Source organism: Rhizophagus irregularis, chromosome 16 (assembly GCF_026210795.1).
Source record: "Rhizophagus irregularis chromosome 16, complete sequence".
NCBI lineage: Eukaryota > Fungi > Glomeromycota > Glomeromycetes > Glomerales > Glomeraceae > Rhizophagus > Rhizophagus irregularis.
Window position 1 is genome coordinate 1,859,332 of NC_089444.1, and position 27,091 is coordinate 1,886,422.

At 29.4% G+C, this 27,091-nt stretch overlaps 4 protein-coding genes across 4 annotated transcripts; 2 read left to right on the top strand and 2 right to left on the bottom strand.

The window, feature by feature from the left end:
• Positions 1-2,657: 2,657 nt before the first annotated feature.
• Positions 2,658-2,924, top strand: OCT59_008176 (uncharacterized protein; the record flags this gene model as incomplete). The annotated part of the gene is made up of 1 exon (XM_066142283.1): positions 2,658-2,924. The coding sequence occupies one exon, from the start codon at positions 2,658-2,660 to the stop codon at positions 2,922-2,924; it is 267 nt and encodes an 88-aa protein (XP_065999179.1).
• Positions 2,925-5,167: 2,243 nt separating this feature from the next.
• OCT59_008177 (uncharacterized protein) lies at positions 5,168-5,622 on the bottom strand (the record flags this gene model as incomplete). Its single annotated transcript, XM_066142284.1, has 2 exons — positions 5,168-5,385; positions 5,454-5,622. The coding sequence occupies 2 exons, from the start codon at positions 5,620-5,622 to the stop codon at positions 5,168-5,170; spliced, it is 387 nt and encodes a 128-aa protein (XP_065999180.1).
• Positions 5,623-8,559: 2,937 nt separating this feature from the next.
• On the bottom strand, positions 8,560-9,148 carry OCT59_008178 (uncharacterized protein; the record flags this gene model as incomplete). Its single annotated transcript, XM_066142285.1, has 3 exons — positions 8,560-8,562; positions 8,727-9,034; positions 9,109-9,148. 3 exons carry the CDS (start codon positions 9,146-9,148, stop codon positions 8,560-8,562), a joined length of 351 nt encoding a protein of 116 aa, XP_065999181.1.
• Positions 9,149-12,894: 3,746 nt separating this feature from the next.
• OCT59_008179 (uncharacterized protein) lies at positions 12,895-13,920 on the top strand (the record flags this gene model as incomplete). Its single annotated transcript, XM_066142286.1, has 3 exons — positions 12,895-12,961; positions 13,143-13,355; positions 13,430-13,920. The coding sequence occupies 3 exons, from the start codon at positions 12,895-12,897 to the stop codon at positions 13,918-13,920; spliced, it is 771 nt and encodes a 256-aa protein (XP_065999182.1).
• Between the last annotated feature and the right edge of the window lie 13,171 nt (positions 13,921-27,091).

Below are 27,091 nucleotides of genomic sequence, written 5' to 3' on the forward strand. Positions count from 1 at the left end.
TATTACTGTAAAATTTAACCTATAATTCCTAAAATATGGCCTAAACTTTGGCTCAAAAATCACACAATAATTGTATAAATTCAGGTCAAAAATAGGATAATTATTGAATGAATTACCATGCAATAATTGTGTGATTTATTGCAATTTTTAGCACAATTATTGTATGGTCAAATATACAGAAATCGTAGTGAATTTAATTGAATGATTTTTCAACAAAAATCACACAGACTTTTTTCATAGGGCTGTAGCACGCGCTTTTATTTATCTTTCTTCCGGGAGTTTTCAGGTATTACAGGTTGATCAACAGGGGTCATTTCTATATTAGGCAGTTTAGGAGGCGTATTGGCTACTGTTTTTGATGCTCTTGACCTTAATTTGTTAACCTTATGGTTAAATTCAGTGACATCAGGCTCATCTGCTAATGACTCATCATCTGTCATGTAAAAAACTGGGCAGCGAAATTTTCCCAAGTTTTGGATAAGGCATATATTGCTATAGAAAATATTAGCGAAAGGTAGTTGGTTGTATATTTGTAGCTTGAGCTTGAGCAGTGAAGTTCGTAGGGTTAGCACTGTTGCCAAACTTCTCTATCAATAACTGTGCTTTGTTTACAGCTTTTGACAGGTTTTTGTTAAATAGGTCTTTGAAGAAACAGTCCTCTATAAAAGAACTTAAGTGAAAAGAAAGTGACTGATAAAATATATCGTTAAATTCTGAAATGAAGTCTACAGCTTCTTTGTATTGTATTCTACTCGTGTCCTTTGTCATTTTTAATGTGTAATAAAGTTTAATAAAGGAATATATTTTTTTAAAAAAAATTATTACACAGAAATTTTCATAAAAAATGAATATTCAGGAAAGAGTTTTTTTAAATAAGTATTAAAGTTATTACTATTACACAAATTTTATTTACTAATATTTAACTCACATGATAATTGGAAATAAGGCTATTAAACTTTGTCTGGCATTGTTTACCAGTGTAGTTGCACCCACAATTATGGTTAACACTTTCTGCTATTGTATTCCAGAAGTTTCTTTGGCTGTGACCAATGATTCTGTAGTAATACTCATAATTTTGTTCCCTATGCTGCTCAATTAGAGCAGCGGTTTGCTGGTCTGACCATTCAGTATTAGAATTACGATTATGGCAAGAGGTAGAAGTCTGAGGGGAGGTAGATGAATTATGATAAAAAGGGTATGAGGGGAGGTAGGAGACTGAGGAGAAGTAGAAGACAAAGAAGAGGGTATGAGAGGAGGTAGATGAATTATGATGAAAAGGGGTATGAGGGGAGGTAGATGAATTATGATAGAAAAGGTACGAAAGGAGGTAGGAGACTGAGAAGAAGTAGAAGACAAAGAAGAGGGTATGAGAGGAGGTAGATGAATTATGATGAAGAGGGGTACGAGGAGAGGTAGACGAATGATGATGATGAGGGTGCGAAAGGTATTACGATTATCATGAGGAGAGTTAGGTCAAGGAGAATCAGATCAAGGAGGGTCAGGTTGAGGAGAGATATTAGGTTGAAGAGAGGACATGTTATTTGAAGATAGAGAGTTAGGTCGAGGAGAGTCAAGTCGAGAAGATAGTCAGATCAAGAAGAGTTATTAGGTCAAAGAGAGGACATATTACATATGGGCCAATCATTAATTAATGATCAGGTGATATAATTTAGGAATATATATGAAATTTGTGATGATCTGCAAATAAATAACTTTCTACAAAAAAACAATATGGTGGGAATCATCGGGAAATCATTTTCCTATTAGATGTTGTAAATATGTGACATGTTGAAGTTAGTATAATGTGCTCTATTTTTATAACATTATTTGCACATTATTACGTTTATTAAGGCATTTTAAACAACAGTTTACACTGTAAAACTTTTTTTAAATATATTAATAGGTTTATTTTTATTTTTTAGGTATTATTGTTTAATAATTATTGTAATTATTGTATATTATATGTATTTATATAATAAACAGCATATTTTTAAGGATTATTCTTTATTTTTGACGGTATTTTATAATGGTTTTATTACACAAAAAAAGTGTTTTTAAATATTTTTTTTGATTTTTTTTCGCTTGTAAAGTAAGCATCTATTAACATAACATTTCTTAATTCTTAACTGCAATTTATTCAAATAAATAATACAATTATACAATTATATTTTATCTTACAGCAATTAAAGAAAGCAGAGCAGATGAGTGAAATTCTTGATGATAAAAAAAAAAATCTGAGATATTAAATCATTTGCACAATGCATATTGTTCAGAACCATTATTTTGTCAATTTTACGAAAATGAATACTGTTTGACCTATCATGGAGAAAATCCTGAACATGTTCAATTAAATGATTCTATGTTACTAGTATGGGCTAGCTATATAGTAAGTATATATTATTTTCCGTTGATTTATTGTTGAAAATTGATTGGTGTTAATTGCTTCTTATTTACTTGAATTAATTGAATTAATTAATAAATTAAATATACTTATAGGTAGATGATTCTAACCAGAAAGAAATATACCAGAAAACAAAAGAACATCTTTGTCAAAACCACCTCCTTTAACATCATTTATACCACCAGCAACCCAATCAAAAAAGCAAAAAACTAATGCTTTACCAAGAACAACCGAAAATAATCTTGGATCACAACCTATGATCATTTATCAAATGTCACAGCCGATGCCACCAATGTACAATTCTTATCAACATGGTTATTATTCAACAAATAATAGTATTGGAGATTTTCTTATGAAACTTGGTGATTCTTTTCTACAATATGAAAGTAATTTTATTGATAATGGATATACTGTTGATTTGTTATCTCATTTAACATTAGGTCAATTAAAAGATATTGGAGTAGACTTAGCTGGACATCGTATTAAAATTTTAGTAGAATTAGGAATTAAAATTCCAAATTGATCTTTTACTGTAGTTCATTTGAAACATTTTGAAATATATATATATTAATATAATAAACAATTTGCTTATTTTTCATCCATTTTGATAGTTTGTCAGATATATTAAGGAGTCAAATAATAAATTATGCATAACCCGCATGAGTAAAACATGCTTTAGCTTTACTGATTCTATTAAATTAAATGCCGTATTCAATACGTAATAAGCGTCATATTCTCTTTCTACCCATTCATGATATCTATGAAGGAAACCCTTTACATATGAAAAGCATTGCTCAATCTATTAAATAAATATCTGATATTGTTAATATTAAAAAAAAAAAATGTAAATAAATGTATATAAAATATTACCGAATTAAGACCAGGAGAATAGGCGGGTAAAAATATTAACTTTACTCCATATGCTGCAAGAATTTCATATGTGCGAAGAGATTTATGTATTGAGCAATTATCCATTACTAAAATACTAAAAAATAAATTTAATTATTTTAATAATATTGAATTATTAATTTAAAATAGTAAAATAAAAGTATATTTACTAAATCGTGTAGTAGAAAATTATAGAAATCATCTTCATTCATAAGACCTTCTTGTATACAATGAGCAATAATACCATTAATCCCTAATGTACCTTCAATTGTGTATCTTTTACCCCTTATAAATGGACATTTAATTTCTGCACGTCTATTTGAAGATGAATAGCCATAAGATCTAAAAGGTGTTCTCTCATCTTTTGCAGTTTCATCCACAAAAACAAACTGTTCAAGTGAAAAATTTTTCATTCTCATAATAAAGGAAATTCTTTCTATTTCATTTCTTTCTTTTGCTTTTCTAGATAGCTATAAATATATGATGTAAATAACGAACATACAAAATGTATAAATTAATTACTATAATAAATAACCTTTTTTCTAAAAAATCCCAAAGATTTTAAAGTACGACAGACAGTTGAAACACTGACTGAAAGATTATTGGGCTTGTCATTTAAATATTTCTGCTGATATTTAGTTACTTTGGCTGCTAATTCATCTAAATACCAATCAGATTTTTTAAGTAAAAGCCTATATAATTTTTATTAATAAATAATGTATATTTATATAATTGTTGTAGTATAATAATAATATAAAACAAATTACTTTACCATAATTCTTTCCTGTTGCAATTTAGATTTTCGTCTTGCTTTTTTCTTATTAGAATTTTCCAACACACCATGTTTCTTATAATATCTTCTTACATCTTTTACAAAAGTTTTTGATACATGACACTCTTTTGAAATTTGTGAAATACTATGTCTACCTAATAAAGTCTTTTGAATAATTAACTTCCTTATATCTTTGCCTAAGTAAAAATGTCCCATTGTTTAAATTTTTTAAAGTGTAGTAGTTTATTTGTTACACATACTAATTTATAAATAATATAATATAAATATATTGAGTTGCGTGATTTTATTATTTGTTATTATTTCTGATTTTATTTTGAGGAGTCAAATAAACAAGTTTTTAAAAATCACAGGGTGGTCGCACAATTTTGCGATTGGAAATAAGTAATTGTTGATTTTGTGAAGTTTTAGTTCATTCAGACCAGGGATAACCACTAACGTGAGGATGTTTTTGGGTTTAAAGCATTCTGCACATAGCAAATTACAGATAACGGCGTAAATTATGCCAACAGAATATTGTGAATTTATAAAAGGCTGGAACCAGTCCATGTTTAGCATCAATCCAATGTACTCTATTAGCATATTCTTTTGTAAAAAAAGGTTCAGTGTTATCATCTTTAAATTCTTCTCAAATCCTACTATCATAAATATCGAATAATGCTTCAGTTTCATTTTTCCTTTCTGCTTACTTTCGACATGACATCTCAAAATCTTTGCGGCAAAAAAAGGGAAAGCTGCTGCTTGATATTGATTAGTGGAAAAGTCATTACTGGGCGAAATATAGGATTATAATTACTATCTATATTTCTCGTTAATAGATTACTACACATTTGTCGAAATCTTTGCATGCTATGATTTGGATAGTTTACAAAACTACAAGTTGGGATTTCAGTTGTGTTTATTATTTCATTAATGTCATATAGTTTATGACATTTATTACAAGCAGCAAATTGGGATATTGTTGATATCCCAATTTTTTTTTTGCGAGGATGGGAATGACAAAATTTACTTTTATCTAATGCTGAAAGTAAAAGGTTTAAAAATTTAAAAAGAGAGTTTATTGCGACATTCAGAAGTTTATATCATTATTAATATTGCAATATCCACAACATAACCCAAGTACAGACATCATCGTTAAGATTAGGAGAAAGTTTAGTCTCATCATTATCAAATTCTGGTGATGTAAAATTAATCTCTTCATAGTCGTCATCCTCCTCCTCATCAGAATCATCAAAATCAATATTTTGGTCATTATCCTTCCCAGAATCCTTAGAGGGTCTATTTTGATCATCATCATCCGCATCATCTGATATTAAATTTCATTTATAGGCATCTTTTTTGTTAAAAAAAGATAATTTCTTACAGGTAATGGACCAGGAATATCAGATGATAACTCGGATAATGGTTCATACTCCATTGCATAATAATCCATTTCATTGGCTTCTTGATAATTGATTTCTATTTCATTATCGCATAGTCCAGATGGCCCAGCTTCTTTATAATTGATACTTTTATAGCTAAAAGTATGGCAATGGTTATACATTCTGTACACATTGGTACAAAATCTTGCCCTTCAATAAAGAGTGGAGCTGACCTATATTGATATTAGCTCGCAAAGGTCAACCCATACGCACTGGGTAAAAAAAAGGGTATCAACTGGGACAAACCACTCTAAAGCTTTGAGCTTATAAAGTGGAAATAAAATATATAACTATTCTACTAATACTAATTTTTGTAATAAAGACAATATTTCTGCTAAAACTTCCTTGTTTGCTTTATTACCACCCTTGATGGTCAGGTGGTTATTATTCTTAGAAGCTTTCATCAAGGATTGTTATTTATCCTTCTTCTTAGACTGATTACTTATCGGAGCTTTACCTGTTTTACCAGATTTCTTCTTGTCTGAGATATTTTTAGCCTTCAGTTTTGATTGTGTTAGGAATGGAGTGTTGACACCATTTCACTTGTGGCATCTCCCAATTCTCAAAATAGGCCACAAGTTTTCTCCTTTCTTTGCTTGTCTGAATGATTTTAAATGAGCTAGCACTGCACTTCATTAAAAATTCAGTCAGTTTACAGTCTATTCACAAGGTAGCCATCATTATTTTTTCTGGAATGCCATGAATAATGGCTTAGAATTTCTCATGTTATTTGCTTTCTTGTAATTATTAAACTGGGGAAGGGCAAATGAGGATAGTGCTATCTTGACTCTAAAAGTTTGATACTTGTGTTGGTGTTTAAGCGAACACTTGATAGTATTACCCATAGTTTTAATTCTGCTAAAATTTTTGGCAAATCCCAGGTATACGGAATATAGTAAACTATTATGTCTCAGATTTGCTTTTGCTCCTCTCTGACAGTTTCGTATCTGGTCAGTATTTGAATAGCCTTGGGTTTGGATGATTTCTTTTCCTTTTGGGAATTTTTAGCTAATGTTTGTGCATTAGGTTTTGCTGTTGTTGATTGGTTCTTGACTTGTTTATCATCTGTAACACGCGCTTTTGATTTTTGTTTATCCTTCCAGGAATTTTTAGGTATCACAGTTTGATCAACAGGGTCATTTTCACATCAGGCAGTATTGGAGGCATTTCAACTACTGGATTTGGTATTTGTAATCCTAAAATTATATCATCTTCATCTTCATAAAGATCATCTTCAGATGACTTATCTAAACCATCATCTGTAACATTTTCATCATATACAACGTCATCCATGTCGCCAAAATTGTAGTAGAAGTGGAAAGCAAAATTATCCCATGACCTGGACGAAACATAAAGTGCTATAGAATATATTAGCATTACAAAACATCTGTATCAATAACTGGGCTTTATCCACAGTAGTTGATGGGTTTTTAGCAAATAAGTTCTTGTGAAAACCATTCTTTATAAAAAAACCTAAGTGTTTTATAACATCTTCAAAGAAAATGATACTAGAGTCAAAAATTAACTTTATAGCTTGTTTGTTTTTCTGTATTCTACTCTTATCCATTTTTTTATTTTATGTAATAAAATTTAATAAAGAGGATTATTTTTATAAAAAATTATTATGCAGAAATTTTCGTAAAAAATAAGTTTAGAAAAGAGTTCAAATTACAGATATTCAGAATTTATTTTATTCCAACAAAAGTAGTAAATCTGGACTAGTACAAATAGTAGCTAAATTGGTATGTAATATAAATACAAGTGAACTAAAATACATGTCTAGAGCCAGAAATATATATTCAGCGCTAGAAACTAAATTTCTATACCACCAGACCTCCCCCCTTTATTAAAGAGAAAAGCTATACCTAAGTGAAACTACACTGCCTAATCTAACCCATATGCATTGGGTATAGTTAAAGAAATCAACTGGGGATAGCCCCTTTAAAGCCAAGGGCTTATAGAGCGAAATAAAAAGTAAAAAAAATTCTGCTGCTAAAAATATGCTATATTCTAATTAGAAAACTTAACCATAAAGGAAACTAGACTAATTTAATTTACATAATAAAGTTAAAATCTCTGCTAAAACCTCGTTGTTACCTTTATTACGACTTTTACTCTTTGAAGATTTCTTTGCCTGCTTGGGTTCTTCAACTGGTTATCATCTTTAGCGACTCTGGTCAAGGACTTTATATCCTTCTTTTTAGGCTTATTACTATCCTTGCTTTGTCCAGTAACACCAGACTTCTTGTTTGAAGTATTTTTGCCTTCGTATTATGCTTATTCATTAAGGTGTTAACACCATTTCAACTCCTTACCATTGGTAAAGAAAACTTGTGAAGTATTTAAGGCCTTGAGTGTAGCCTCCCAATTCTCAAAATAGCCTACAAGCTTCCTCTTCCCTTTACTTGTTTGTATAATTTTAAATGCACTAGCATCACATGTTGTTAAAAATGCTGTTGGTTTATGGTCAGCCCACAAAGTAGCCATCTTCATTTCTTCCAGAATATTATGAATGATGGCTTAAAATTTCTCTCATTGTTTTCTTTCTTGGAGATTCCAACTTGCAGGAAACTATCTCACAGGTATACCTCCCAAATCAGTCATCCAGAACTTATTAAATTGGGGAAGAGTAAATGAGTTTAACTCTAAGAGTCTGATATTTATGTATCCGTTTAACTGACAACTTAATAGTTTTACCCCATAATGTTAATTCTCCTAAGTATTTTCTTAACGTCCCAGGTATATGATATATCGTATAAAATAATATCTCTAATTTGCTCTCGCTCATCATCAACTTCTTTGTACAGTCAGCTCACCTTATAATGAAGTTGCCGTCCCAGCTGATCTGACCTTCGTTATGGAAAAATTCGGTAACACCACAGCGAATTATTTGGTATATATAACGAAAATTCGTAATATTGTATAATGAATATTTATTGCATTATTTTAAAATTCGTTAAATATCTTTCTATATTTTTTAAAAGTTTTATTTAGTTAATTATGTATTATTTATTAATTATTATTGTTGTATTTGTAATTATCATACAATTATTATATTATTACTAAAATTAATGGATTAAGTAATATTAATAAAATTATTGAGATTAGTTTGTCTTGCAGAAATAAAACGTTGTTTTAAAGCTTCTTTTTTTAGCTTTTTAACAAAATTTAATTCATCTTTTTTCATATCAAAATTATCCTCTTGTTGCTCCAAATACAAAATCACCTTATCATAATGCTCGATAGCCTCATTATGAGTAATGGGTGGTAAAGGATCAAAATCTTCTACCTCCTCTTGATTATTGGGATTATTAGGGAGAATAGCTTTCAAAATTTCTTCATTGGATATCATTTCTGCTGTAAGTCCGAAATTATCATATTGAATAAATTCATCAGCAGTAAAAGGATTTTCAAGATAAAGTTGATCAATTAAATCTTGAACTTCTTCTAGTTCTCTCATATGCATTAGATGAACTTGTGTTTCAGCATGAAATTCTAAATCAATTTCAACTTCATCATCTTTAGGTAAAATACCTGTCTTTAACCAGCAATTTTCAATTGTAGATTGCGTAACAGCATCCCATGCACGTGCAACATATTTGATGCACTTTTTGATATTAATTTCAATGGGTTCAATGCCATATTCATTATAATTATCGAAAGTTTTAACTCTATTATGTAATAACAACTTTCGGTATTGTGCCTAAAATAAAAAAAAATGATAAAGTAATAATCAATAAAATTTAAGTATCACTGATGCAAAATAGAGATTAAATTTGCTCACCTTAAAACTATTGATAATTCCTTGATCACATGGTTGGAGGTGTGCAGTAGTGTTTGGAGGAAGGAATTCAATTGTAATATTTGTAAGACTTGTATTTTCATATAAAGAATGAGTTGGTGCATTATCAACAAAAAGAATAATATTTCGGTTTTGTGCTCTCATTTGAGCATCAAGCTTTTTGAGGTATTCATTCCAGATTGATACTTGCATCCAGCTCTTTGAGTTCCAGTAATAATTTACTGGAAGAGTCTTCTTATTAATATTTTTAAGAACTCAGGGATTTTCATATTTATGTATGAATAATGGGCGCATTTTTTCAGTTCCAGTTGCATTACAAGTAAACAAAACAGTTATACGATCTTTTGATTGTTTTGTTCCAGCAACAGGACCATTAGATATAGTGCGATTGGGTCGCATTTTCCAAAAAAGACCTGTTTCATCACAATTAAAAATATCCTTAGGGTCATAATTTTTAAGAATTTGGCGCAAGTTTTCACACATTATATCAAGATCTTGGAGTGGTGCACTTGCTGCTTCTCCATGCACATTATATTGTTTAAGGTTATGCCATTTTTTAAAATTGTCAACCCACCCTTCTGATCCTTTAAATTTTTCTTCATTGCACAAAAAAGCAAACTCCAAGGCTTTAGTTGAAAGAATATCATCACTAATAACAAGGCCAGCCTGGAGTGCATTTTCTACCCAAAGAGTTAAAGCCTCTTCAATATTAATAAATGGAAGCTTTCTTTCATGTCGCAGACCAGCTTGATATGAACTAAGATCCACTGCAAGCCAACGGTCTTTTTCCTTTAAAATATCACTAATCATCCCTTCACTAACCTCATACTCTTTGGCTAGTTCTTTTTGTTTTAAGGAAGGCGTGGATATTTTTTTAAAACAAACTTCTTTTTTTTGTGCAGCAGTAAGAGACTTACGTTTGTTAGTAATTGAAGGTTCATTAGAAAGTTGTTTTTTGGATAGGTTAGTAGGTTTAATTTTTGGCATTTTTTAAAAAAATATAAAAAATAAAAACGCGAAACATGAATTTTAATCATTATCTATTATTATTTTTATATAAAATTACAGAATGTGCAGTATTGCTATATTTGAAACATGATTTGGTGTAAAATAAATGCTAAATTGTCCTTTATAGAAAATTTGCAAAAAAATAGCCCTCCATAAAAAAAATTGCAAAAATCTTCGTAATATTTAAAAAAATTCGGTATAAAAAAAATTCGTTACAAAGCGACTCATTTTATATATAAAGTTTACACAATCTACTTCGTTATACGCTATACAGCATTTAATTAGTAAAATTCGGTATAACAAGATTTTTTAATATGTAAAATTCTGGACCACAGTGAAGATCCGTTGTACTAAAAAATTCGTTACATTAAAATTCGTTATAAAGCGAGCTGACTGTATCCAGTCAGTATTTGTGTTGCCTCAGGTACGATAAATTCTTCCCCTTACAGGGTTTTTTGGCTGATGTTTGTACACTATGTTTGGCTTGTTTATCATCTGTAACACACACCTTTTATTTATCTTTCTTCCGGAAAGTTTCAGATATCACAGTTTGATCAACAAGAGTCATTTTCATATCTGGCAGTATTGGAGGTGTTTCTAGTACTGGTTTTGATGTAATTTTCGTATTTGATGAACTAGTAGATGGACATTCTGATTCTGTATCATCACCCATACCACCAGTCCACCATATAGAGTATAGGCGCAGGTGGCAAAAGCATCTCACGATCTAGACGAACAGTAAAGAGCTATAGAAAATATTAGTGAAAGGGTGGTAGGTTGTATATTCGTCACCTTTGCCTGTTGAAAAAAGTTATTCAGGTTGGCACACTCGCCAAACATTCCTGCTAAAAGCTGAGTTTTGTTTATAGACTGTGAACTTTTATCAAATAAAGTTTTAAGGAAACTATTTTTCATGAATGAACTGAGCTGAACGGTTACTTCATGTAAAAATTGGTGTCCATTATATAAGACAAACTTTAAAAAGTCTTCTGCATTATTAGAATTTATTCTACTCAAGTCTCCTATATCTGACATTTTTATTTTATGTAAAAAAATTTTAAATAAAGTGAAAAAATTTATAAAAAAATTTTTGCAGAATTTTTCATAAAAATGAAAAGGAAAAAGAGTTGTTACAGATATTCAGAAAAAAATTACCTAAAGCAATAACTATATGGCCAATAGTAAAGCTCTAAATGGTTTGGATTGGTCCAGATTGGGGAGTAACCTAGGATCATACCAAAATAATTGGTTCATTTTGGTCTGGTCCCAGATTATCTTTTAACATAAACTGGATCAGATCAAAATTAACTAATTATTTTGGTCTGGTCCAGTCCAGTCCTATAATAAAAAAATGTTGCTTAAATTAAAATTACTTTGAAAAAACATTTCGCAACATTTTTTTATTAAATTATTATAGAAACGTTACATAAACAGTTTTTTATAATAATATATTATAAAAAACGTTTTCACAGCAGATTGCAAAATTGTAAGACCACCCTATGATTTTTTAATTTGAAAATTTGATATTTTGAATTTTTCAAAAACCAGTAAAAAATCAAGTTAAAAACCTGTTTATTCAACTCCTTAAATAAAAATAGAAATATATCATATGATTTAATATAAATAAATTACTTTAAAATCTATATTAATTTTAAGGAGTTAAAGTTATTACCAAAATAGGTATTTAAACTTGCTTTTTTACTAATTCTTGAAAAATTCAAAATATCAAATTTTCAAATTGAAAATCATAGGGTGGTCTTACAATTTTGCAATCTGCTGTAATTAAAAAAATGTTGCGAAAACATTTTTCTAATTAAAATTACTTTGAAAAAACATTTCGCAACATTTTTTCATTAAATTATTATAGAAACGTTGCAAAAACGTTTTTTTTATAATAATATATTATAAAAAACCTTTTCACAACATTTTTCCATTAAATTAATTAAAAAAATATTGTGAAAATGTTTTTCTAATTAAAATTACTTTGAAAAAACATTTTACAACGTTTTTTCATCAAATTATTATAGAAATGTTGCGAAAACGTTTTTTCTATAATAATATATTATAAAAAACGTTTTTGTAATATTTTTTCATTAAATTAATTAAAAAAAATGTTGCGAAAATGTTTTTCTAATTAAAATTACTTTGAAAAAACATTTCGCAACATTTTTTTATCAAATTATTATAGAAACGTTGTGCGTAAACATTTTTTTATAATAATATATTAAAAAAATGTTTCACAACATTTTTTTTATTTAATAATTAAACAATTGCAACAGTTTTAATATAAAACCATTGCGAAAACGTTTATTCAATCTGGTCTTCTTTGTTAGACTGTGGTATAAGTGTGAATATATTTTTCAACAGCCATGTATCTATTGCATGTTAAATATATTTGCAATTTCTTTTGTAATATTTGCTTTAGCCTGGAGGAAAATGTTATGAAATAGGGCTGGATATTTTCATTGTCCAGGGGTAGCCTGACAATTTGTCAGTCGTAGCAACCAGTATTTTTTTTACAATATTATGATTTTAAGAAACAAAACACTTCCAAAAAATTTAAAGAAAAAACTAACTTAAAAATATGGCATTCACCTCTGGTGAATTTTACTGGATGAATTTTGCCATGCATAAATTTAATAAATTTTATGGTAAAATTCACCATAAGTAAATTTCACCTTGATTTTCATAAATTTTTTAACTTTTCTCATTTTATTTTTTTAAAGAAAATCCTTCTTTCTTAATAATAAATAACCTTGAATAGTTAGTTTCTTTAATAACAATATGGAATTTAATGCTTTTTGTTCTAATTATCATAATAATAATTATGAGATAAATGCTTTTATTATGATAATTTTACCAATATAAACCTTTCATTATATTCCGAACCTTTTAATATAAACTTTTTGCCATCATCTTTGGAACTTTCTGAGCCACCTTCTATATCACCTGTATTACCATTTGTATTATCTGTTAAACCACTTTTAACTTCAGATAATAATTTTACAGATATAGAACCTTCGCTACCTTTAGAACCATCTTTTGGTAATAGTAATTATCAATATAATTTGGCTGTAAGAGATTCTTTTGATGATTGGTTATTAGTTATAATGATAAAGATTCTAATGATTCAACTATTAACAGACGTAAATCATTTCATTGTTCATTAAGTAGCAATTATGAACCTCAAAAAATATTGGATCAAAAATTACATTGGTTACATGGTACAATTAAAACTAATTGTGAATGGCATGTTAACTTTACATTTCCTAAATCTGCACATCAAATAGGGTGCACAACATTAAAAGATGTGCATAATCATGAGGTAAATCCTGCACAAATATCTCATATTATTGCTAGATATAGACGTCTTAATAGTGAAATGATTCAAGACTTAAAGTTTTTTTCAGATTGCAAGGTTGCGCCAATTACACAATTAGAGATACTTAAAAAAAAGTATCCAGAACATGTATTTCATAAGCAAGACGTTTATAATGCAATTTATAAATTGCGTCAAAGTAATAGAGATGAAAAACTGGATTCAGTTTTATTTCTTAATGTACTTTTAGAAAAAATGACTCAAGACCCACGTTGGAAGATTTATATTTGACATTTTGGTAATGAATGTCATTTATCAGGCATCTTTTGGATGTCTCCCTCTCAATAAGAGTTATATCAATGATTTTCTTGTAAGACCAATAAATACAATATGTATTTGAGTGTATTAATGGTAAAAGACAACTATGGACGATTTTGAAATATAGCAAATGCACTAGTGGAAGATGGAATGGCATCTACATACACATGGATTTTGCAATGTTTAATGAAAGCTACTGATAATATTGCGCCAAAAGCATTTTGGACAGATTCAGAGTCAGGATTAATCAATGCAGCTTCTCAAATTTTTTCTACAACACCACATTTTTATTATTTATTTCATATCTGGCGAAATATAATTAAGGATTAATCTTAAATCAAAATTAGGATTAAGATTTAATGTTTTCAGTAAGGCCTTTTATTCATGTAGAAACGTACTAAGCATAGAATTATTTGAGCAACGTTAAGCATTTATGATAAATGAATTTCCAGAGTATGAATGCTATATGACTAGGGCATTATATGGTAATAGAATCAGTTTGGCTAAAGCTTATATGCCATTCCATAAATTAGTTTGTTAATAAGTTGAGATAGAGTTTAACATAAATTTTTGTTATAGAATTTACAAGCTGAAACCATTGATGATAATTTCATAGAAGTGGTAGATGAACCACAAATAACATTGAAGGCTATACTTGATTGTATAGATACATCAAATATTATTGAAGTATGGAAATTATTAGAATAGGAGGTATTTCTAGAAAAAAAATCTGGTAGCTCTTTTTAGTGATGGGACTCATATTTGTATGTGTATAGAATCTATTACAAAAGGAATTATTTGCCATTACTTTTGGTGAGTAATGCTTTATTCAAGTACTGCAAGATTCCATATTAGTATTATACCTATCAGATGGTATAAAAATGAAATTTTAATGAAATTAGATGATATTCTTGATAATTCACCAGTACTTATAGCATTAGAGTCATCTACTGAAGTTAATACAACATCACGAACAGTAGATTTTACTCTCCAAAGTCTAAGACAACTTCAAGGATCTTGTCATAAAGAAAATGCTCAGAGAATTATTCCTCAAAGAAGCTGTCCGCAGGTGGGTGGGAGGTTTGGGAGGTTTGGGAAAAAAAATAAAGTCTTTTCCAAATAATTTTTTTTTAATTCATTGCTTCTAATGAAACTTGATCAATTTTTACTCAGTAATCATAATAAAATATTCATTAGAAAAGGGAGAAAATTTTACATATTTTTATTCATTTTTATTGTACTTTTTATTGTATTTTTAATTATATAATAACATGTAAAATTGTACTTTTTTAAAAAATTGAATTTTAATATAATAATTATAAATCATATGATACGGTAAAAATCACCTCTGGTGAATTTCACCTCTGGTAAGAGTTAAAATGATCCTAAAAATATTATCATTTTTATTTTTCTTTACAAAATGCCAGAGTTATTTTTTTCTCTCACTCATCAAATCCTAACACATCCAAAGATCTGGAACTACCTGAGATTTTTGACTACCTAGGAATGAAAGTTGTAGGGTACTTGTACCTGATAGGCTAGTCTCTTCTGACTTAGGGTCTCATTAATCAGAAAACGAGGTGGTTCCTAAGTACCTTTCACATCAAGGGTGGATATTTTTTGATACTATGCGTCAAGGTGGTAATCCTATATCTGCGAATTCAAAAAAAAAACTCTAAATCAAAAGAATTTGAAGTCAAGGTAATCTAAGCATTCTTTTAAAAAAATTTAATCAAAGATTAATGTGAACATGTTATTTGTAGATGACAGATACACATAATTCTAATTATTTATATAGCTAGAATAATTGTTATATGGATAAATCTAATTGTAACAGCCTGTTACGTGTCTTATTTGTAACAACTCCCAATTTTATCCAATTAAAATTTAAGATCGGGCGTAATGTAAACAAAAACAAAAGATCAGTCATGTAACTAAGACAAAAGAATTTTTAAAAAATTTCAAGAAACTGCTTATAACTTAAATTTTGTCTATGAAACTGTCTTAAGTACATTAAGTAAAAGTTTTCCAAATTAAATTTTGCATATAAAAATTTTATTTGTGAAACACATATTAAATTTATTATTAAAAAAAAATAAAAAAAAGATGTTACAAATAAGATATGTAACAGGCTGTTACAAATACATTTTTTCTTGTTATATATTTTTTTGTAATCTTTTTTATTATTAAATAAAAAATAATAAAACTTTGTTTAATTGAAAATACGGTAATAAAATTTTAGTATAATATAATTTTACTGTAGCCTGAATTAAAAATTAAAAGTTAATCTGAAAATTTTTTGCACTCCAGACGCAGTTACCAGTTAGTCATAATTATGTGAAAGTATGACAAAATTATATTTATCTCAGACAAATTGGGTGCCTAATTTTAAATTTGCACGTGAATATGTTATATTTGCATTTGTTTACTCTGTTTTCTATCTTTTCTCCATGTTTTTGTATGATAAATTTAATTTTGTTATTGCTTTTCTTTCAAAGATAATAGCAGAGTTAAACCTTTGGGGTAATACTATCAAGTTGTTAGTTAAATGCCAACACAAGTACCAGACTCTTCGAGTCAAGACAGCACTATCCTCATTCGCCTTTTTCCAGTTTAAAAAATATTGGACGTCAGACCTGGGAGGTATACCAGTTAGATGGTTTCCCGCAAGTTGGACTTTACGAGAAAGAAAACAATGTGAAAAGTTTCAAGCTGTCATTCATGACATTTCAGAGTATATGACGATGGCTATCTTGTGGATGGACCGTAAACCATGTGAATTTTTAATGAAATGCGGTGCTAGCTCATTTAAAATCATTCAAACAAGCAAAGGAAGGAGGAAACTTGTGGCATATTTTGAGAATTGAGAGACCACACTAAAGGCCTTAGATACGCCACAGTTTTTTGTACCAGATGGTAAGGAGTTGAAATGGTGTTGACACTCCATTCCTAACTTGAAGAAAGCATGTAAACTGAAGGCTAAAAATACCCTGAGCAAGAAGAAATCTGGTCATACAGGTCAAGCTTCAGGTAGTAATCAGCCTAAAAAGAAGGATAAAGTTCCGTCTTCAAAAAAAAACTACAAAATAACAACCAGTCGAAGAGTCCTGCCGTTCAGAAGAAGACAAAGAATATTTCAAAGAACAAGGATCATGAGAAGAATAACAAGGAGGTTTTAGCAGAAATTTTGTCCCTATTACGTAAATTAGTTTAGTCTAGTTTGTGTTATTTCATTAGTTAGAATTTTTTTATCATTTTAGGGTGGGTTACCTATATTCTAGGATGGTTCTTTTCTTGTCCCTATTCTACAATAGTCGGTTGTAGAATAGTTTTTTTTAAAAATTCTAGTCAAGATCCGATTTATTGAATGTAACTGCTTTTGTTAGTCAAATATTATCAATGTTATTCTCCTAGCTTGCCTTAAAATAAAATAATAAATAAAATAAAATAAAATACTTTAATACTTATTTAATACTTTAGGACTAATTACTGGTCATTGCAGATGACCCGCGTGGTGTCAAAAGCCATCCCAGAACTATGTTTTTTGAGGTGATGAATACACGGTTGGTGTCAGAAGAACTTGCCAATGGCAAGATATTAGAGGTATGTAAAGTATAAAAAGTTAAAATTATAAATTTTTTATTGATTTTCTTAATTATTTTATAGCACATCGCAACAACAATAGCAGTCAAAATACTGCTAATAGTGAAGAACTCGTTGATGGTAAGTATAAAATTTATTAATTTTTTATTTTTAGTCGATGACATTTAAATTTTTATTTTTTTATTTAGGCAATGTCGATTAAATTTTTTTTTTTTAATATAATAATAATAATAATTAATTAATAATAATTTTCTACATTTTTTTAAAATGTGATAATTTGATTATTAAAGTTTTATTTAATACGGATGGACAATCATATTATAATGCACAAGGTATGAAAATAGGATATACGCGTATTTTTCATATTTTTCTTTACAATATGTTGTGGTTTGGGTCTCAGTATAATCTGTAAAATTTAGTCTGGATTAGATTTATAATCCAAAATCAGATTGAACTGGACTGAATATTTTGATCCGGGTTGAAATATCAACCTAGATCTGACCAATTCAAATTTTCAGTCCAGATTTCTGGATTAGGACCAGACTGATTAGAGCTTTAGCCAATAGAATCATGTGATTTGGATTATAAGGATATGATTAAGCAGATAGGACCAAATGGCTTAATATTTTGCATTGGGCTGATTTCTATCAGCTTATGCCATCTAACCAAAATATCATGGATAATCCTCATATCATGACTGGTTTTTTCATTTTTTTTCATAAGAAACAATAGGATTTGAAGAATTGGTGGTTTAAGTTCGAATTACAATATTATGGCAGTGTTCACATGCATAAAATCAGAAAAAGAATAAATGCACCTACAATAGAATAGAAGCAGATAAAGGAAGATGAGAACAAAATGAATGAAATTATACAATATTTTGACTAGGGAATTGAGTCAATCAAATTAAAATCGATTATGGTTGATTGAGTCAAGTGACTCAACTATATCAAGTACTATAATCAATCATAATACTCGACTAATTATAATCGATTAAAATATTAAATGATATAATTGGTTAAATAAACATGATTAGATCTTAAAATAGTAACTAGTTTACCTTGTAAAAAAAGTTTTTTCTTTCACGTTCCTCTACTTGAAGTGTTAAACTTTTTTAACATTAACATGCCTCCAAAATGTGCAAATAGTTCTACTGAATCTTTATACACATCAAAACATTTGGCTAGTGATATTACATATGATAAGAGCCACAAATTTCTTGGTAGTCATTTTTTCGTCATAATAATTGACTATAAAGTACTAAAATTGATATTTATTATTCGATTTTATTTGATTGAGTGTACTTAATCAAATTTTAATTGATTACGGCTTGTTAGTTGATTTTAGTCAATTTTGCTAAACTAATTAATTGAACAATGATTTTTGGCATCAACTCAATTCCTTAATCTTGACAATCTTATTACCACAATAAATCCAGGACTCAATATGCCTATTCCTGAATGGCATCTGTGTCAAAGAAAAGCAATGAATTAAATTAAATGATGACCAGCAAAGTTACATTGATTTGATTAATAAATTGCAATAACATACCTAATGTAGGCTTTCATTCATAAGAAAATCAGATTTGCTAGTTTAAATATATTAAAGAAATTGTTCAAAGAACATTTGTGTGAGATGATAACAATGGACAACTGGAACTTGTAACAAGAAGGAATGATTAATGCATAAATAAATTCACATAGTTGACTTCAATTACAGGGTTGGCAGGCAAATGTGGATTTAAAGCAATCCTAAGTATACATACTGCGCTGCAATATGTTGCAAAATATGCAAGCACCATAATTATCAGCCTTTTTGGATGTATTGCATCAAATCCTTAGTAAAAGTCAGCCAGAAAATATGTTACTTGCTCCAGCCCAAAAGCTTTTATTACATAGTATTGCAAAATGGGACATTACCGACTGTCCAAGAAACCTACCATATTCTTCTCAAGTCTTCTTGAATCTTAACAAAGAAGTGCCAAGATGGATTTACGGTACTGGTAAAAGTGAAGAATCTTATTCTTTTAATAATTTGGGCTGAATGGAGAAATTACCTTTGAAAATATATTGGAATTGACTTACTGAACTTGAAGATTTCATATGTAAGGGCCTTCAATGGAAGGAGTTTTGCTGAGTGAAGGTTCTTCTTCACATTTAATACTGAAATCAAGACTGAATCAAAGATGGAACTATTACATAGTCATCTTTATACAACAATTATATCAAAGAGATTAATGCTGATCTAATTGATCATTTGGATTACCTATAGATGATGAAGAAAGCGAAATAAATGATAAAGAAGAATGCAAAATGAATATCAACCTGACTAAATATTTCTTGCCAAAATGGACCTAAAACCAAATTTTGATTGCTCTTTCAATCTAGGTTCGTAAGACATAGATTGGAACCATGACTGAATTATACAAACCTTATGGATATTGATATGTTTTTAAGTAAAAATTCTAAGATCGGTGAAGAAGAAAACATATTATAGCTGATTGCAAAATTGTAAGACCATCCTATGATTTTTTAATTTGAAAATTTGATATTTTAAATTTTTCAAAAACCAGTAAAAAATCAAGTTAAAAACCTGTTTATTCAACTCCTTAAATAAAAATAGAAATATATTATATGATTCAATATAAATAAATTACTTTAAAATCTTTATTAATTTCAAGAAGTTTAAAGTTGGTATTTAAACTTAATTCTTGAAAAATTCAAAATATCAAATTTTCAAATTAAAAATCATAGGGTTATCAAATGTTAAATGATAATTAAAAAATTGTTTTTAAAATACGCTTGAAGGACATAACTGCTGGCAGACAGGCTTTGAGAAATGGCAGGAAAATCTAAAGCACCTATAGCAGTGCTACTGCAATTATCACAGAATTTTTTATCACATTTCAGGTCAAGAAAAAAATATTTTTTATTATCTGATCTTTATTATCACAATCATCAATAGAATCTGTCTTCATATCAGAATCTACCAAGTCATGACATATTGTCTTCTCAAATTTACCTCAAGTGTTCTAAGCAACAATCGGTACATAAGTAAAAAAAACTAATATGTATGTATAGATCTCGAATTATCATTTAATACTGGAACATTTCCATATTACCAGACCTCACCCTTTGATAATGAGTAGAGCTATACCTAAGTGAAACTACGCTGCCTAGAATAACCTAAATGCACTGGGTAAAAATAAAGAATCAACCAGGGCAAGCCCCTTTTAAAACCAAGAGCCTAGAGTAAAATAAAAAAATTAAAGTATTCTAACACTAAAAACAATATAAATTATTTAGCAAACTTAACTAAAGATAAACTAATTAGCTAATTTCTGCTAAAACCTCCTTGTTAGAATTATTACCACCACTTTTACTCCTTGAGAAATTCTTGGCCTTCTTCTAAGTATTTGAGTTCTTTAACTGGTCATCATTTTTAGTGGCTTTAGTCAAGGAAAGTTTCTTATCCGTATTTTTATCCTTCAGTTTAAATTGTGCTTTTTTTAAGTTAAGAAGAGAGTGTCAATACCATTTGAAAACCTGTGGCCACAAGTTTCCTCTTTCCTTTACCTGCTTGAATAAGTTTAAATGAGCTAGCACTACAAGAAATCTGGTGATACTGGAATACTGGATAAGTTTTAGATAGCAACTAGGAAACGGAGCGTTTGAAGTATTATAATCACATGATCGTTAATAATTGTACATTAAATACCAAAAAAATTGTATTACAAAAAAAAATGTAACAAAAAAATGTATTACAAAAAAAAATGTAACAAAAAAAAATGTATTACTAAAAAAAATATATAGTTAAAAACATACATTGTGATACATTACAAATTTCCAATTTATGTTACAATTTATTTCGATAAAAAAATTTTCCCACAGACAATTCAATACAATTATACAATTGACGCAAAAAATTTGTCTAATGTTAATTACAATATCATATAATCCAGTAGTCGTTTTTCTTCTTTCTTTCTTTCTTTTACTCTATCACAACTTCCAATTCGGTAAATCCTTTCAAATGAAAACGGCTTAAAAAGAATGTCTTTCAGAGCACTAACCCATGATATTGAGACCAGCAGAATATTCCTTCTTTCCAATATCTATAAAAGCTTTTGGTAGCGTCAGTCCTTGGCTTTTATGTATAGTAATAGCCTACGCAAGTATGAAAGAAATTTGCAAACACGAACAAGCTACCATCTTGGTTTAATGGAGACAACTTTGTTACCCTCGATAGATATAATTGCAGGACCATTATAATTATCAAATTCTACAAGAACAGCAATTGGAAGAGAAGGTATATATCATCAATTGTTCCTACTGAGCCATTTGCCAGTCCTGTTTCCACAGACAAATTTGCTTTAAGCATAACCCGCGCACCCTTGGACAACAATAATTGTGCTTCAAGGCCTTTTGCAGTATCAGAATCTGCCTTAGAAGCATCATTGCCACCAGTATGGACAGCATGAACTCTAGCGACAGAAGCATTTAATGATTTGAGTTTAGCAAGGTTAATCTCATAAACGTCAACCTTTTGAGGAGTTATATGTATTGCATCCATAAATTGATTGTTTTCTATAGTAGATGAATTATCAAAACGTATTGCAAGTATCTTCAATCATCTATTGTTAATGTAATCGCATCAAACAGGCGAATTCCCTGATTGATGGCGAACTGCGTCAAGCTGATATACCTCTCAAAATTGGTTGTATACATTCATACCATCATTTGACAGTGAGTCATGTCTAGGTTTCTTAGAATATATTGGCTCATCAATTATCAGAGGAAGTTGACCAAAATCACCTACTAAAATGACCGATCGACCACAAAATGGTTGATTTTGATGTTCAGGAAAGGCTGCACATAAATGTGAGTCTACTTTCATCTATAATCACATAATTCACTCAATTCAATTTTTTTTGTAGGTTTTTCAGTCATTCACCCTCTATACTAAGGTCAGAACTGTTTATCAGAATTGAAAGAGTTGAATGGATCATTGTACCATGAATATTAAACGCAGCAATGCCAGTAGGAGCAAGAACAATCACAGGCGAAGTTTCAGCTCCATTATTTATAGCTATCTCTTGAAGACATGCTTGAATTGCGTTAATTAGATAAGATTTACTGGTTTCTGCTGTACCCATAATTATAAGTCTGAGTGGCTCAACTTGATTATGGTTTGTAATAATAGCATTATAGTGTGTTTCAATTCTTCTAAAAATAATCATTTGTTTCTCATTCAATGTTTGATAATCTACTATAATAGAATTCACTGTACTAACATCATCTTCAATCCTAGACTGCTGCATAAAAGTGTTTAAGTCTATAGAATCTATGTTGGGATAGCGATGTCTGACACCGCCAAACCAATTATTATTTCGATCAACATCATGTAATCCTAAATCAGAAGAACTATCAATAATTGCATTTGGACCCATTTCTGCTAATACCATCCAATCCGGATATGTATCATCTCTAGATTCATCCACTTCTTGCTGGCCTTCATCGTCATCACACTTATCTTCTAATTTATCAACAGATGAACCAAGTATATCTTTAAATTCATTTTCTGAATTGGCAATATTGTGATTAAAAAGGTCAGCCAAGCTTTGATGGGGAACATAGAGTATAACCTTTCCATTTACCATTATAAAACTTGTATCCAAAATAGAGCTAAAACATTGAGAGATTTTCTAATTCAACAGGTCTATCCCAGTACTTTTGCAAAGGTGATCGTTCCGTTCTTCCAACATCACTATTTGGCATTACATTTTTGATTCCAGTTCCACAAAGCCACCGATGAGATTCATTATTAAGATTTAAAATAACAAATGGACAACTGGAATGGTATAGAGGTAATCCAAGGAGTAAATGACAGGTTTCTTGGGCAAAATAATCATGTTCCGAAACCGTATGAAGCAATAAACATTGAAATGAAGGAAAAGAAGAACCAGAAGGATCACTTTCAGAAAGAATCTTATTTAGAATTTCTGAAAATGAAGAACATGGTTCTGACTTTGTAGCATATTTAGCGATGTACTGAAGGGTAGCATGAATATTAAGAACTGGTTTAAGGTCAACATTCGCACGCCAACCTTGAAGCTGAACGTGATTATGAGAGTTAACATAAGGATCATTTCTTGACGTAATCAGCTCTGGTTGTCCACGATCATTTTCATATATAAAACTATGTTCAACATTATCTTTAGGGAAACCAAATCTACAATACTGCTGACCATTTTTAGTCCTAAGACAGTATGAAGGACTACATCTTGTATGTTTCTGTAATTTATTAACTAGCTCAATATGATCTGTAAGTCATCACATAATTCATCATTAGCTTTTTAACAAGAATGGCAAACAAATACAGGAGCATCAGGACATGGATTAATCATAGTAACCAATAAGTCAAAATGCGACAAAATCCTGGACATCTCATCTTCATTATCTTTCATATTATCCCAATCAAACAAAGGCGCATCTCACATTATTCCTATTCCATAGACGTGCACACTACCTTGGTGTTGCCACTCATACCTATACCAATAGTCTTCCAATCTCCACTTAGGAATCAAAACGGTTTTCAAAAATGTCTCAAAACGTTTGTCAAAAAACCAGGTGGCGATATGCAGGTTATTAATCAAATCTTGACATCGATGCTTACACCGATCCTCATCCGATTCTACATCAATTGGGTTTTCAGTTTCTCCATGAGGCATTAATTAATAAAGATTTGGCCAATGCATGTCGGCTGCACTAAAAGTAAAAAATATCATCCCTTTTGCCCCAACTGCTTAATCATGTCATATAATTCAGAGCTGCATTTTTGCCAAAATTGTCTAGTGCCACGCAAACCCTCACCAAAATGCATGACACGATCTGCCATATGATTATCATCTTTCATCATTTCCTGAATATCCCCAACCATCAATTGACTACCATTTAGACTTTGCTTAACATAAATTTTCCTTCCTGTAAGGTACGCTAATGCATGTGAAAATTTAAGGCAAAGTATCACCATCGGGGATGACGAGCAAACCTTCCATCCTTATATTTGAGTAAATGCTAGAAGTATTTGGCCAGTTTAACGTCCCTGATATGTTCTGCTCAAAGGTCTGCACTACCTGTTGGATATAGAGTTGGAAAGGCACGAGCAATATACCCAGGCATATTAAATTCGTTAATAGCAGTATCATCTATGTTTGGCCACATAACAGAACCAGATTCAGACTGCATATGAGCAAGGGCATCATCAGTTTCACTATCTAAACGATCAGCATCATGAAGTTTGTAATCAACATGATGGAGCCTGTTCTCAGCATCACGAACTTGTGAAAGTAAATAATCAATAGATCCTTCGTCAGGCAACGTACACAATACATTGTCATCAATAATAATATTGGCATAGTATCGATTGTTTCTTTTCAGCCAACAAAGTGCTTTTCTAACTTTGTCACGATGAACTGTAAAATCCCTGAATGATGTTGAACTTTCAGCAGAACTGCGACGGATAATAAGTGTATCTAACGTTGAAAGGTGTCGTGAAAGGTGAGATACAAACTCTCCTATATCCTGTAGAAAGTTTATCACATTCCCACTGTAGGCGTATTGGCCTCCGTGAAGATAATAAACTGATATGATTGGAAAGTTTGCGAGAATTTTTTTATCTCATTTTTATCACTGTAGCAGCGACAACACATTCCCAAAATGAGATTAATTGAAGGAAAATGTTCATTGCACACGAGACAAATTTTATGTTCCAGCTTGTTCATTTTATCACAAAATTTTTGCAGAAACTCACAGTCAGATTCGGAAAGAGGTTGAATAATATCAGTATGCCGTTTATCATCCTAACAATTAAGCCATTCATCAGCATTTTTCAAAACTCTTCATTGTTTTTCATATTACTTCTGCGCTCGGTTTCTATTCAAATGAGCTTCACGTTGATTTGAAGTTTCTAAAGACCTTTTTATTCGCTTATTTTTACGGTCATTAGTAAGACAAGTTTTACGTTCATCAAGTGATTCTGCAGCTCTTCTTTTACGTTGTCTAATTGCGGCAGCAGTTTGGCTAAGATTCTTTTTATTTTTCATTGTAGACAACAATCAAAAACAATTCAAACAAATAATTTTTTACAATATTTTTAATAAAGCGAATGTATTTATTGTATATTTATTATTTTACTGAAATCATTGTATATTTATTTATTTCTTAAAATCATAATTAAAATCATATTTATTTATTTATTAAAATTATATTTATTTATTAAAATTATTATTATTTATTTATGAAAAAATGTATTTGTAACAGCCTGTTACATATCTTATTTGTAACATCCTTTTTTTATTTTTTTTTAATAATAAATTTAATATGTGTTTCACAAATAAAATTTTTATATGCAAAATTTAATTTGGAAAACTTTTACTTAATGTACTTAAGACAGTTTCATAGACAAAATTTTAAGTTATAAGCAGTTTCTTGAAATTTTTTAAAAAATTCTTTTGTCTTAGTTACACAACTGATCTTTTGTTTTTGTTTACATTACACCCGATCTTAAATTTTAATTGGATAAAATTGGGAGTTGTTACAAATAAGACGTATAACAGGCTGTTACAATTAGATTTATCTTTTATTTATTTATTTATTAAAATTATTAAAATTATCTTTAAAAGTTTTATTTGCATAAATATATTTAACACAAATTTGATAATGATAACATGAGTTATTTGTTTATAAGTAACACAAAATTTCATTCATCAATCAGGCTATAGTACAGAATGACATTGCATTAGAATTGTGTAGAAGTAGAATGTCATCATGCTTCAAACAATAAGTCTAAAAAAAAGGATAAAAAATATTCCTCAATAAAAGCTACTAAAAATGATAACTAGTTAAAGAACTCAAATATTCAGAAGAAAGCAAAGAATTGCTTAAAAAGTAAGGGTGGTGGTAATAAAGCTAACAAGAAGGTTTTAGCAGAGATTTGACTTTATTACAAAAATTGTCTAATCTTTAGTTAGATTTACTAATTTTAGATTATTTTTAGGTTTTATAAAATATTTTAATTTTTTATTTCTACTCTAAGCCCTATGGTTTGAAGAAGGTTTACCAGAATCCCGGACATCACATATATAACTCATAACTGATCTGCATGAATTTAAGTACTTTTTGCTCCTGCTAAAATAGACCTAATTTGCTAAAAATCAAATTATCACATTTCAAATCTATACTAATTTGCTAAAACTCAAAATATGAGTTAATAATCTTTTCTTTTATTATCAATAAAAAAATAAATGATTAATATAAATTAAACTGCCAATTTTTATAATTAAAATATGTAGATTATAGATAAAATAATAATTAATAAAAATAATAAATTAAATAAATAATTATTAAAAAATAAAATGTTGCGAAACTAAACGGACGGGTTTTGGCCCGCATTATGCTTAATTTTGGCCGGAATTCTACTTAATTTTGGCCAAAATATAACCCGGACCCCGAAACTAATATTTTTAAAAATATTATTTATAAAG